Raw genomic sequence first — 14,258 nt, 5'->3', positions numbered from 1 at the left:
AAGATCTATGTCTGTCCCCATTTCCTTGTTATCATGCTGAACACCTGTGGATTTAGTTTCCATTCATGAGGATCCATGAGATTTCTGCTTAGTTCGTCTGCCAGTGTATTTTTTGTTCCTGGCAGGAATTGTGCCTGCAGATGTACTTCATAGGGCAGTGCTCTGTTCCACAAAGTCATGCCTTGTCTGCATAGGGGGTAGGAAATTTTTTTGAGAAAAGTGCTAGCTTTCCTCCTAGGGGTGCTACCAAAAGGTAAGTGCTTGGCATCTGTAGAGGGAAGTCATTGGGACTGTTTCCTATAAGGTTGTGATTTGTCTTCTCCTCCTTTGGGGGCTGAAGCACCCCATTGTTTAGGTCTGTAGGAGCCTTGGGGCTGAGTTCTGCCTCTTGGGCGTCTGTATCTGCCTCTGTGGCCTGTCTGACACCGGAAAGGACCAATTTTTTGAAGGCCAGTTTCTGCTAAACCTAGGTGGTTGAACCTGTAAGAAGTTTTTTACGATCTGTATTGATTTTGCTTTATCCTCCATTTTCTTTAACACCTCTTCTGCCTTAACACCAAACAAAGCATCATGCTGTAGTGGAGCATCCAATAATTTTACTTTAACATGTTCAGGTAAACTTTGTTCTTTCAACCAAGCATGCCTTCGAATAACAGAGCCTGTAACTGCGGCTCTACAAGAAGTCTCTAATGAATCAAAACCACACTGTAGATTATGCTTTACCACTTGTTCAGCTGCATGCAATAAATCCTGCATTTCCTCACTGTCAGGACTTTCTGAGTTTGAAACCATTTTCTGTTTTAACAAGGACATGAGGGTACTGTTGATATTTAAGCATGTTGAACTGGCAATTTAAAGCCCTTACAGCTAATGTAGCAGAAGTGTAAAATTTTTCCCCCATCTATCCAGAGCTCTGGAATCCCTATCCTAGGGGACAGGCTTTTAGCAGTGGAAGCCTTAACCCCTTTAGGACCCTGAGAAATTGTTTCTGGATCTGCAGCAGGGTTTTTGTAAAGAAATTTATGAGAGTCAGGGACCCTGTACTACCTGTCTGGCTTGACTGGTGCAGGGGGTAAAGAATCAGGAGACAGACTGGATTCAGAGAAAACATCATCAACAATATCAAGCACAGGGGGGGGAATAGCCAGGGGCCTGTGCTGAGGCAATAAAAGAAAGTTTCTGAGCCTTTTCTTGGATTCTGAATAATCCTGGCTCTCCCAATGGAAATGCTCCCTCATGGTGTGCAGAGTTTCCCCAAAAGAATAATCCTCAGGCGGAGAGGCTGAAGGTATAGACTCTTCCGCATCAGAGTCCTCATAGGGAGGGAGAGAATATCCCTGATCAGAAGAGGAATCACAGGAAATAGAAAGCTGGTCAGAGGAATCATAGTCAGTGTCTTGCCTAGGCCTTTTGTCAGATGGGGGATGGGAACCCCTGATTAAAGTAATTTAGGTCTTTGGCCATTTTAAGCATCTGTTTCTTTGGCATGGTTAACTGTTCAGGAGAATGCTGTACTTGTTTCCTTGTCTTTAATGGTGTTTTTGACTTTGCCTTGGCTGCTGAAATGGACTTTATTGTAAGCTGTGAAGGTCTGAAAACACCCTCAGAAGCTGATGCCTGCTCAGCGGCTCCGGACCCATCTGAGGGAATAGTTTCCGTAGGCCCAATACCTTGAGTTTCCACAGGCCTCGGTGTCTCCACGTGGCTGTTGGATACGGCCTGTGGCTCTGAGGTAGCGAGTGTCAGGGGCTGCGAAAGCGCCTCACTAAGAACCGGCGAACAGGCGACTGGCCTAGAAGAGGCTTCGTCATCGGTTTTGGACCTCGGATGCCTGTCCTTTTCTTTGTCTTTGCGTTTTTTATAAGTTCCGGTCGTCGGTTGTTCCGACGGCATTATGTAATTAAACCTTCGGCCAAAATAATGTAAAGCAAAATCAAACAGACGCTTAATAGTGCGTTTGTTGAATCTAGCACAAAAATGACAACTAGTAACATCGTGGTCAGGGACTAGGCAAGGAATACATTAAGAGTGAAAGTCCTTATGAGGCATTTGCTTCTCACAAGGACTACAATTATTAACTTTTACTGATATCGGTCTGGAGCAAGAAAAAAAGTTTCCCAAACAGGGTACTTAGCTTTATTGAAGACTTTGGTTCTGAAACTCAATTTCGAAAATGTCAGGAGTCGGCCGACCGGCACTTGCGAACTGCTTTTGCTTCCGGCACCGCGCGGCAAGAAAGACTGGAGAAAATGGCATTGGTTGCATCTTTTATAACCCTGGCGCACTGATGTCAGGGAAGAGGTGACAGCAACCAACGCCGGACCTAGACTTTGGAACTCGGGCCGACTGCGGTTAGCCTGCCAACAGGATAAACCAAGTGTAATGACTGCAACAGTGAAACACAAACATCCTGCTGGACAGATAGATATGTATCCCAGAGTCTATCCTGTCTAGAACAGGCTCCCCATCCACATGGAGCAGAGTTCCTCCTTAACCAAATTCAAGTGTAAATTGGATGGGGGAAAAGAAATTCATCCCCGACGTAAAATCCATGTCTCTAATGGACACAGGCAACCTGTAAATGGTTCATCTCCCAGGCCCCTGCTTGCAAATGTTTCACCTCCCAAGCACCTGCTTACACTTATCAAGGGTACCAGAACTTGTCAGAGATTTTGGATGCATGGCTAGGCTTAAAAAGGCCCTTGTGGTCACTGGCCTATAACCTATGAACCTATACGATGCTTTCTGTTTACTTACAACAGGGCCAGGAGTGTCATTCATGTTCACGCCATTTAAGGATATGCTCGATACATTGACTTGCATATATCCATTTGCATAGAATCCAAATTCATTTAGAAGAAATTTTGACCGGACATCATCCTATAAAGAAAAAGAAAAAGTTGTATCAGTAAATCAAAGCAATATATTCTTTCTAAAGATCCTACTTCACTGAGTTAGTTTACAACTAGGAACAATTTCACAAACAAAACAAACATGTTAATTTAAGTGTTTAACTGGTTATTAATAGAACTAGTACTCTTGATAGTTTGGTTGTCTTAATTGTAATGTCCCCATACTGTTGGGAATAAACAGTCAAACTGACCATATATAAAAGTAGAACATTTCCGAGCATACAGCTTAACAGAAGATGAATGACCACATTTCCCGTCGATTTATTTTTCCAATACTTTCAAAGCAAATGCATAACCATCTGATTAAATACCTTTAAGAACAACACTGCAAAAACCACATTTAAACATACTGAGTTCAGATGACCAAATTATAATATCCACATTACAATTAACAATCACATTACTTTAGCTTAAGTCAAACAAATACTAGCCATTTTGCTACCTCTGCAGAGGATTACAGCTAAACCAAAGTGTTACATAGCTCACAACACCAGTGTGCCACCCAGTAACAGCCCCTAAGGCAAGACAACGTACCCAACACTTTAGTCAAAGGTGACTCAATAGTCAGGCACACTGATGTCCCACTCACCAAGCTGAACAAGGAGAAAATTACACTCAGCTGCCTACCTTCTGTAGTTCATGTAGCCACATAACGCATGCACTCAAGTCACTCCAAAACAAGTACAAATATGACTCTGTCATTGTCCATGTTAGAGTGAATGATTTGAAAACATACCTCCCTGGACTACATGAAAGGAGACATGGAAGAGCTCTCAGATCATGTGGCCCAGGCAGGTATGACCCTATCCCTGAGTAGCATCCTGCCTTCGCCCAGAATTATATCACAATATAAGGACAAAATGATTGACTTCAACAATTGGCTGACCTTCTGGTGTCATTCAAAGGGATCAGTGTCTCTCTGCCTGGGACGACATGATTGACAGACCACGATGCTTTGCCAGAGATGGTCTGCACCTGTCACCCCTGGGATTCAGGTTACTGGCTAAGGCTCTTGCCACCCCTATAGTGCCTTTTTTAGGCAAAGTTCAAAGGACAAAATCACCACCGTAACAGGTACAAGCATGCAAAATCTGAAGGTAATGCTACTCAATGCTAGAAGTCTAAACCTCAAAATGCACACTCTAGAGGCACTCCTAAAAATGGAAAACATCGATATCTGTACCGTAACTGAGACCTGGTTCAAGGCTCCAGAGACCACCCCTGCAATACCAGGCTCCAACTCTTACCACACTTTTCGGCCACCAAACCAGGATCTAAACACTAAAGGTGGAGGAGGGGTCCATATTCACCAGGGATATTCACACCACCAGGCTAGTTGCCCAACACAATGCTTCTGAAATTCTCTAGGTACAACTAACACTAGGTAAGACTGCAATCCAAATTGTAGCTTGCTGCAGATCCCCCACCATGCCCCAAGATTCTCACTACACCTTTCTAAACATACTGGAAATTATTAAGATACAACCAAACATCCTAATAGTGGGTGATTTCAACTGCCCTGCCATTAACTGGGAAAACTACTCGTGTACAAACACCTTTGCCCAATGGTTCTTGGAATTCATAAATTCCAACACCTTGGATCAACTAATCCATAGTCCCACCAGGGGCTCCAATATCCTAGACCTGGTAATTACCAACATGGGAAATCGACGCTCCAAACCTATGATCACCCCCTCGTTGGTCAGGTCAGAATATAAGCTAATCACCCTTAACATCCACATCCCACCCCCCCCCCTCCCCAGTAAGGAAATCTACATAAAAGGACTTCTCCAAAGCCAACTTCATACTACTCAAGTCAGAAGTGACAAACTTCATGTCACCCATGCATATGGGAACTGAAAGTCTGACTAATGAGTCCTACACTATGGCACTGTACAAGCACATCAACTCATGCACGAATCGTGCAATCCCAAATAAAACCAAGATGCTCTCCTCCAAAAAAAGGAAGCCAATCTGGTGGTCCCCTGCCATAAACAAACTTTACAACAAAAGGAAAGTACAGTTTTGTACCGACCATAAATGTAGATGTTCGTGTGTTCACCCTGCTGCAGTCATCACACTTGGGTTATCCTGTTGTCAGGCGGTCCCGCAGTCGGCCGGAATTCCAAAGTCTTGGTCCGGCATCGGTTGCTATCAACTCTTCCCTGACGTCAGTGCGCCAGGGGTATATATATAATGCAACCAACGCCATTTTATTCAGTTTTTCTTGCCCCAGATGTCAGGTGCCCCCCAAAAAGGTGGTCAGAATTTAGAACCAAATGGAGTAACCTCTGCACAAACACAAAATCCCTTCAACTATAAACAAATACATCAGTAAGGTATAGAAGAGATTTAGCCAGATCTGAGGGGATGGAGGGAGGGTAACCTGGACTGCAGCAGGGTGAACACCCGAACATCTACATTTATGGTAGGTACAAAACTTTACTTTGGTCATCGTGTTACCCTGCTGCAGTCATCACACTTGGGTTGAATCCCAAAGCTAAGGAAGGGGGGGAGGTATCAGAGGGTTAGTGGAGGCTATAAGGCCCTGCAGAACAGCAGTGGTGAAGCCCGCCCTGGTCACAGAGTAAAGAGGCAAGTGGTAGTGTTTGGTAAAGGTGTGTACTGAATTCCAAGTTGCAGCTTCTAAAATCTCCTTGGTTGGAACCCCCCTAAGAAAGGCTGTAGAGGTAGATGTTGCTCTGGTAGAGTGGGACCTAATGTTAGCAGGGACTGGTATCCCATGATGGGTATAGCAGAAACGTATGCAATAACCTATCCATTTAGAAATGGTTTGCTTTGATATAGCCTTCCCTTGAGAATCTGTAGCATAGGATACAAAGAGTTGGTCAGATTTTCTGAAAGCCTTAGTTTTGTCCAAGTAGTATCGAAGTTGCCTATGAATGTCCAAGGAGGTAGAGAGTCTGGGTTGAAACTAGATTCTAAATAAACATCATCCACAATGTCCAAAACTGGTGGGATGGCTAGTGGTCTATAATGGGGGAGTAAAAGAACCTCTCTGAGCCTTTTCTTCAAGTCAGAGTAATCCTGACCTTCCCAGTGAAAACGTTCCCTCATAGTGTGTAAAGTTTCCCCAAAGGAGTAGTCTTCAGAAGGAGAAGCTGAGGGAATAGAGTTCTCAACATCAGAATCTTCATAAGGAGAGAAGGAGTAATCTTGACCTCAGAGGAGTCTGAAGAAATGGACACTTGCTCAGAGGATGCATAATCTTCCTCTTGTCTAGGCCTTTTGTCAGGAGGGGGCTGGGAACCCTGGATTAGAGAAATCAAATCTTCAGCCATTTTTAGCATCTGTTTCTTCGGCATAGGGCCTTGAACAGGAGACTGAAGTGCAGTCCTTTTAGATTTAGTAGGAGTCTTCGACTTAGAAAACGTTTTAATGGTGAGAGTCGTCGGTCTGAAAACGCCTTCAGAAACCGATGGAGTTTCTGCAGCACCGACGTCTTTTGCAGGAATGTCGTCGGATGGGTCTGAACTAAATGGCTGTGTCGGCCTGGTGCATTCCGCCAAAAGTTCCGTAGCAGTCTCGGGTTCCAGATCTGCGGTAGTCAGGGGCTGCGTCGGAGCCTTACTGAGGACCGGAGACCGGATCAGCCGAGGCCTCGGAATCTGGCTTAGGCCTGGGCTGTCAGTCCTTATCCTTGCATTTTTTGTGCACGCCGGTAGTCGGTTGCTCCGACGGCATGGTGTAGTTAAATTTCCTACCGAAGTAGTGTTGTGCAAAATCAAAGAGTCTTTTAATAGTACGCTTAATAAACCTAGCACAAAAACGACAAGTAGTGACGTCGTGGTCTGGGCCTAGGCAAGGTATGCAATAAGAATGAAAATCCTTATGAGGTATTTGCTTCCCACAAGAAATACAATTATTAACTTTTTCTGACCGGTCTGAGGCAAGAAAAGTTTCCCCAACGGGGTACTTAGCTTTATAGAAGACTTCGGTCTGAAATTCGAATTCGAAAATCTCAGGAGTTGGCCGACCGGCACTTGCGAACTGCTTCAGCTTCGGGCACCGCGCGGCAAGAAAGACTGAAGAAAATGGCGTCGGTTGCATTATATATACCCCTGGTGCACTGACATCAGGGAAGAGGCGACAGCAACCGACGTTGGACCAAGACTTTGGAATTCCGGCCGACTGCGGGACCGCCTGACGACAGGATAACCCAAGTGTGATGACTGCAGCAGGGTAACACAATGAACATGAAACTGTTGCAGAAAAGAGGAAATTCCCACAATGCAAAAAATTCCCTTACCAGCCTCAGTAAGAAGCTGAGATCCCTCGTAAAATCCACCAAAGCTAGTTATGAAAATAAAATTGCCAAAGATTCTAAAGACAACCACAAGGCATTCTATAACTATGTCAGTAATCTAAATGGCAATGCCCAGATCTGCTCTGAGCTACAACAGAATGGCATTAAATATACTGATCCCAAGGATATTGTGCCAACTTCACCACCCTCTTACCCCTAAACGGCCCATCTCAACACCGGAAGATTGCCAAATTCCAGTAATAATGGCCACAAAGGTAAAAAACGCACTCTCCAAAGCGAAGAATACATCATCCATGGGACCAGATGACATCCCGGGCAGTGTACTACATGAACTACAGAATGAAATGGCACCTCACCTAAGTGTCATGTTTAATCATACCCTCACCTCAGGCTTCGTGCCCACTGAGTGGCACACAGCTATATTTATCCCACTCCACAAGGGGGAATCCACCTTGGATCCCGGGAACTACTGCCCCATCAGTCTGACGAGCCTTATCTGCAAGGCCATGGACTTATAAACAATATAAACTTATAACAAAATTTGCAGATGACTGCAAACTAGGAGCCATTATTGAATCCCCAAATTATGTGGATATTCTACAAAAGGGCCTTACAGAAACAGATGCTTGGTGCCAAAGCCATAGGCTCAAGCTCAATGCCAAGAAATGTATAGTTATCCCCTTTGGGAAAAAAACATGTACCTGTGAATTACCACATAGGTGGCAGTACACTAAACATCGAAAGTGTGATAAGAGACTTAGGGATACATGTGGACAGTGGTCTCACCTTCAATAACCACATCGCCACAACAGTCAGGAAATCCTATGTGGCACACCTCATCACTAAGGGATTTTCATCCAGAAAAAAGAAGGTCATTGCCCCACTGTACTCATCCCTCATTAGACCCATTATAGAATACAACTCCCCATTTGGTATGTACCTCTCAAGACATCTGCAACAACTGGAAAGACCGCAGAAATACCTTACTAAAAGAATCACAGGCCTAAAGCAGATGCCCTATGCTGACCGCCTTACACTCCAGCTATACTCTGTCGCATATTGTCTACTCAGAGGTGATCTCTGCTTAACTTACAAGGCCATGTCAAACCCAGAGCTGTTGGACATACTACACTTAAAGAAATCCCAATCGCTCAGAGACACACTCTCCAGGGATCTAAACCTTGTCATCACAATAAACAAAACATGCGGGAGGGTTTCCTGACCCAGAGACTCCCCAGACTCTAGAATAGACTGCCCATACATGTCAAGCAGAGCGCCTCCTTGGCCCTCTTCAAAAGGAACCTTGATGATTGACTGGGAGAAAGGAAATTCACCCCGGGATCACGTCAGTCACCCTGCTAGACAGTGGTCCAGGGAAGTAAATAGTGTGGGAAAAAATAGCCAGGGAATTGTTATGGCTAGGCTTGTATAGGCCCTAGGGCCAATAGCCTAGTACCAACCTATGAACCTATCATATTTTTCATCTTATTATTTCTACAAATGTTATTAAGAGTAAGACAGTAGCAGACTGACTTGTAGGTGGAAAGGGGACATCCTTATTCTATTTACTTTAAACAGTAGAGATAACTTAGGAGAAACTCTCACTCTCCCCAGACTCCCTAGATTGTTTTTTTGCATTATTCACTACAGCTACATCTTTAGACTTAAAACACCCAAAACTCCACTTCCCACAGTCAATCACAACATGCATTTAATATGTAATCCTCAAACTACAGGAGCACACATAATACAATTCCCTCTCTACTGCTTCTCTACCAAGCGAATTAAAACATTTGGGGATGTAAGTAGAGATAAGTTGATCCATTATCCATTATACCCTACTACTTGGTATACACTATACATTTAAAAAATGACATTACCTAATGCTCTCCTAGTCACTCTCCTCTACTTTCTAGTTTAACTATAAATGTCACAAAACAGAAATTTCCCTCAACTGCCTATGCACATAAACCTAACAGATCCTCATCTCAACTCTCCTTACACCATTATCCAGCATCTACCACTCATTTACTCTACATCTTTTCAGCTGGACATACATAAAACTGAGCTATCCAACCACCAGGGCACCAATAAAACAAAACCAATAACCTGTATGATTATATGCCCCCCAACACACACACACACACACACACACACACACACACACACACACACACACACACACACACACACACACACACACACACACACACAAATTAATGGAGACATTCACTCAAACCCTATCCCTCATCAACAACCCTATCCTGACCACACCACACGCAATGCCCAGAGTACCAATACACATAAGCATAACCTCAACCTGTTAAATATGAACCTAAAAAGCATGTGTAATAAAATCTAGGACATCCATGAATACCTCACTATCCACTCCCAGATATATTCATTGCCACAGAAACCGAGCTAAAACCAGAAATATATAATCCACACTAACAGGATAAACAAGTGAGCAAGAGGTGCTGCAATTCGCTGTAAAAACTCCCTAAATATAACGTTACTTAAGAGATCCCACATCTTAAGATGCTGATACAATTTTAGCAACACTAACAATTAATAATAGAAAAACAATCTATATTTCAGCTTAATATATTCCACCAAGTAACATAGAAAGACATGCGTCTGGAACATTTCTCCCCAGACCTCCGCTGAAAACTGGCTTCATTCCAAGTCTGACTTTCCTGGTAAACAAATGTTAAATAAAATAAAACAAAAAATCAATACTGCTGATAATCTTCATCATTGGAAATCTCATAATGTCTAATGTGAGACCTAAACATAGAATGGGAAGTTTATAAAACAGTACTACCCTGACAGAAACCATAAATTGATATGGCTTTACTCTGTTTCACCCCTAATAGAATAGACAAAACTCCAGCAGGCAGTCAACCTTTGTCTGAATTTCATGGTGAAAACCAAGTCCAAGTAATTGTAGTTGGAGGTCTACCAGACACCATAAGTGATCACCTACCAATGTATGCCATTAGAAGTTAACAGGCAGGACAAAAATGATATACAAATACAAAATTCAACTTAAGTTCAAGAAAGACACCTTTACTAATAAAACTCTCTCGGTATAACTGAAATATACTACAAAGTATGCCTCTAGACTCTGCAGTCTCAGACTACAATGGCATCTTAAGTCTTCAATGACTTAGTTCCCTGTCCACAATCAGACAGTCAAATCCAACCCTGCACCATGGTTAGCTAAAGAAACAATTCAACTAAATGTTAGAATGTGACAAATAACTGAAAAAAAAGCTATAAACAAGACTTAGAACCCTTACTAAACTCCATATCAAAACTAAACAACCAAACCTAGTCTAACAATCTTCAAAACAAAAACACATGTAAAACTTTTCAGGTCATCCTAAATAGGTTGTTATAACCCTGGCCAAACTACCAATGTTTCCTACACAATCAGTAACTATACTGGATTAATCTCCACCCAGTTGAACTACTATATATATTCCAAACTGTCCTTGGTCAACACTGACCCTGCCACTTCCATCTTTCCTGTCAACAAATCCAAATCCCTTCCATTACTTCAACCTCAACCCCCACCTGCACCTACAGCTACGATAAAAAGTTTCCAATTGAAACCCACCACCTTGGCTGCTGACAAACTCCCATCAGAATATCTAAAAATAGCTGTTAATCCTATTGCTTTCCCCATTTCTGTACTGGTAAACAGGTCCATATCTGAAGGTTTTCCTGCCACTCAGAAAAGTACAGTTTTGTACCTACCATAAATGTAGATGTCCGAACTGGATAGCATCTGCAGTCATAACAAATGGGTTGTCCTGTCGTCAGGCAGCCCTTCGGTCGGCCGGATTCCAAAGTCTGGGTCCGGCTTCGGCTGATGTTGCACTCCACCCGACGTCATCTCTGCTGGTCTTCGGGTATAAAGGCATCAGCCAACGCCATTTTCCTCAGTGTTTCTTGCCCCAGATGCCAATTGCCCTCTTGGAAAGCTAAATTTTGGATAAATGCCAATGTTCCCAAAATAGTAGAAGGCAAACACAAAAAATAAACATGTATGTACATATATACAAACAAATACACCATAAGAGACTCCCCCCCCCCAGCTAGCTATTAGGAGGGTAAATACCCTAGGAGTGCCGCAGAGGGGAAGGAGGGAGGGTAATCCTGACTGCAGATGCTATCCAGTTCGGACATCTACATTTATGGTAGGTACAAAACTGTACTATGTCCTTCATGGATGCATCTGCAGTCATAACAAATGGGTAGAATACCATAGCCAAACTAGGGAGGAGGAATAATAATTATGGTGTAGTCAGGATCCCTTGCAGTACAGCAGTGGCAAACCCTGCTCGGGATCTAGAATATAGAGGTAAATTATAATGCTTGGCAAATGTATGCACGGAGGTCCAAGTAGCCGCCTCAATAATGTCCTTGGTTGCCACTCCTCTTAAGAAAGCTGTGGTAGTGGCTGTAGCCCTTGTAGAATGAGGTCTTATGTTCTGTGGAATTGGTTTTCCATGGTAGGAGTAACAGAATCTTATGCAATTTCCTATCCATTTGGAGATTGTCTGTTTGGAAATTGCTTTTCCTTCTCTTCCTGTTGCATAGGCTACAAAGAGCTGGTCAGTTTTTCTGTTACCTTTGGTTCTGTCCAGGTAGTAGCGTAACTGTCTGTGTACATCCAAGGTATGCATTATTCTTTCACCTCTGTTTTGTGGATTGGGAAAGAAGGTAGGTAGGTGGATTGCCTGGTTTAAAGACACTCTGGATACCACCTTAGGCATAAATGTAGAATTAGTTCTCATGGACACCCTATCTTGATGGAAGATTAGGAAGGGTTGCACTGCCATTAAGGCCTGTAGTTCCGAAATCCTCCTTGCTGAAGTAATAGCCAGTAGGAAAGCAGTTTTCCATGACAGGTGTTGTAGATCTGCTGTTGCTGCTGGTTCAAACGGAGGGAGTGTCAACTTTTCTAGTACAAAATTCAAGTCCCATGCTGGTAATGGTGGTTTCCTAGGAGGTTTTACATTCTTGATCCCTCTGAGAAACTGCCTGAGTAGAGGATGTGAAAAGACAGGAGGATAAAAGCTGTATTCTGCTGAAATAGCTGATGCATGTATCTTGATGGAGGAATAGGACAGGCCTGTATGTAGGAGCTCTGCCAAGTACTCCAGAATGTTAGCAATATCTATGTTCGACACATCTTTTCCTCTTTCAGTACTCCAAATGACGAACCTTTTCCATTTTCCTGCATAGTTCCTTCTTGTTGAAGGTCTGCGGGCTTCAAGGATAATGTCTTTAACCCTTTGTGAAAGGTCTGGGTTAGTTACTGCTATGTGATGTTCCAGGCAGTCAGTTGCAAGGTTTTTAGGTTTGGATGTATGATGTTGTAGTTGTTCTGAGTTAACATCAGAGGCATCAGGGTATTGACCATATTTTCTCGAGACATGCTCCTCAGCAATGGGTACCAGTGTTGTCTTGGCCAGTTCGGAGCTATCAGAATTATCCTTGGACGTTCCTCTTTGATTTTCAGTAGAACCTTGTGCATCAAGGGAAGAGGTGGGAATGCATATGCTGTCAGGCCTTTCCAGCTGAAGGATAGAGAGTCCACCTTCCATGCAAGTGGGTGGAATGTCCTTGTGCAGAATTTTTTGAGCTGGTGATTTTGTGGGGAAGCAAATAAGTCTATTTGTGGCATTCCCCATTCCTTTGTGATGGCCTTGAAGATGTCGGGTGTAGCATCCATTCGTGAGCATCCGATGTGGTTCTGCTTAAGATGTCTGCTAGGGTGTTCTCTTTTCCCGGTACAAATATTGCCTGTAACTGGATGTTGTAGCTGAGAGCCAGATTCCAAAGGTCCAAAGTCATTCTGCATAGGGGGTAAGAATGAGTGCCTCCCTGTTTGTTGATGTACCACATGACTGTGGTGTTGTCTGTCCTTATCATCAAATGGCCTTCTTTGAGGAATGGTCTGAATTTTAGGATTGCCAGTTTTACTGCCAGCATTTCTTTTTGGTTTATGTGCAGGTGCAGCTGGTCCTGAGTCCACAGTCCTTGTACGCATTTGTCCAGCATGTGTGCCCCCCATCCTAGGTCTGAGGCATCCGTTGTGATGGTTTAGGTTGCTCGAAAGTTGTGGAAGGGTAAGCCTGGGTTTGACTGGCATGCCCGAGACCACCATAAGAACTCCTGTTAAGCATGGGATTAGTGGTATTTCTGTTTCTAAGCTGTGCCTGTGTTGAGACCATAAATTCTTTAGGTACCACTGTAACTTTCTCATATGCAGTCTGGCATGTGGGACCAAGATTATGCATGATGCCATGAAGCCCAAGGCCTGCAGAACTTTTCTTGCTGTTAGTTTGTTCTGCTTTGTTAATGCCAAGAAGTAAAGAGGGAGTTCTTTTTGTTTTTCTGCAGTTAGGAATGCCATCTGTTTTACTGTGTCCAATTCCGCGCCCAAGAAAGTTCTTGTCTGGGATGGTATCAGTCTTGACTTTTGAAAATTGACTGTGTATCCCAGGGCTTGTAGCAAGTAAATGACCATTTGTAAATCTGTTGTCAGCTTGCTTTTGTTGTCCGCTTGTAACAGGCAGTCGTCCAGGTATGGATAAATTTGGATTCCCTGTACTCTGCAGTGAGCGATTACTGATGCCAGGCATTTTGTGAATACTCTGGGCAGTAGATAAGCCAAAGGGCAATGCTGAGAATTGATAATGCTCTGATCCTGCAAGAAATCTGAGGTATCTTCTGCAATTTGGTCGAATGGGGACGTGCAGGTAGGACTCCTTGAGATCTAGAGTTACCAGCCAACACTCCTTGCCCAGCATGGGAAGAAGTTGCTGTAGGGTCAGCATTTTGAATTTTGGGACAATGATGTATGTGTTTAAGATGGACAGGTCGAGAATAGGTCTCCAGTGTTTTTCTTTTCTTGGTACTAGGAAGAGTCTGGAGTAGAATCCTTTGCCCTGTTCTGTTATTGGTACCCTTTCCACAGCTCTCATCTTTATTAATTCTGCTGTCTGGTGCAGGGCTTCTATTTTTGATTTGGGGCAGGTTTG

The 14,258-nt window shown here is 43.4% G+C and overlaps 1 protein-coding gene across 1 annotated transcript in view; it reads right to left on the bottom strand.

Moving 5' to 3' along the window:
- Positions 1-14,258, bottom strand: part of LOC122790617 (protein GPR107-like) — a 584,732-nt gene that overhangs the window by 395,561 nt on the left and 174,913 nt on the right. Inside the window, exon 2 of the mRNA XM_044058143.1 lies at positions 2,758-2,880. Within this exon, the coding sequence (XP_043914078.1) occupies positions 2,758-2,880 (123 nt within the window). The remainder of the gene's footprint in view (positions 1-2,757; positions 2,881-14,258) is intronic.

Source organism: Protopterus annectens, chromosome 16.part0 (assembly GCF_019279795.1).
Source record: "Protopterus annectens isolate FY-2018-M chromosome 16.part0, PAN1.0, whole genome shotgun sequence".
NCBI lineage: Eukaryota > Metazoa > Chordata > Ceratodontiformes > Protopteridae > Protopterus > Protopterus annectens.
This window is presented reverse-complemented; position numbering and strand designations above follow the sequence as displayed.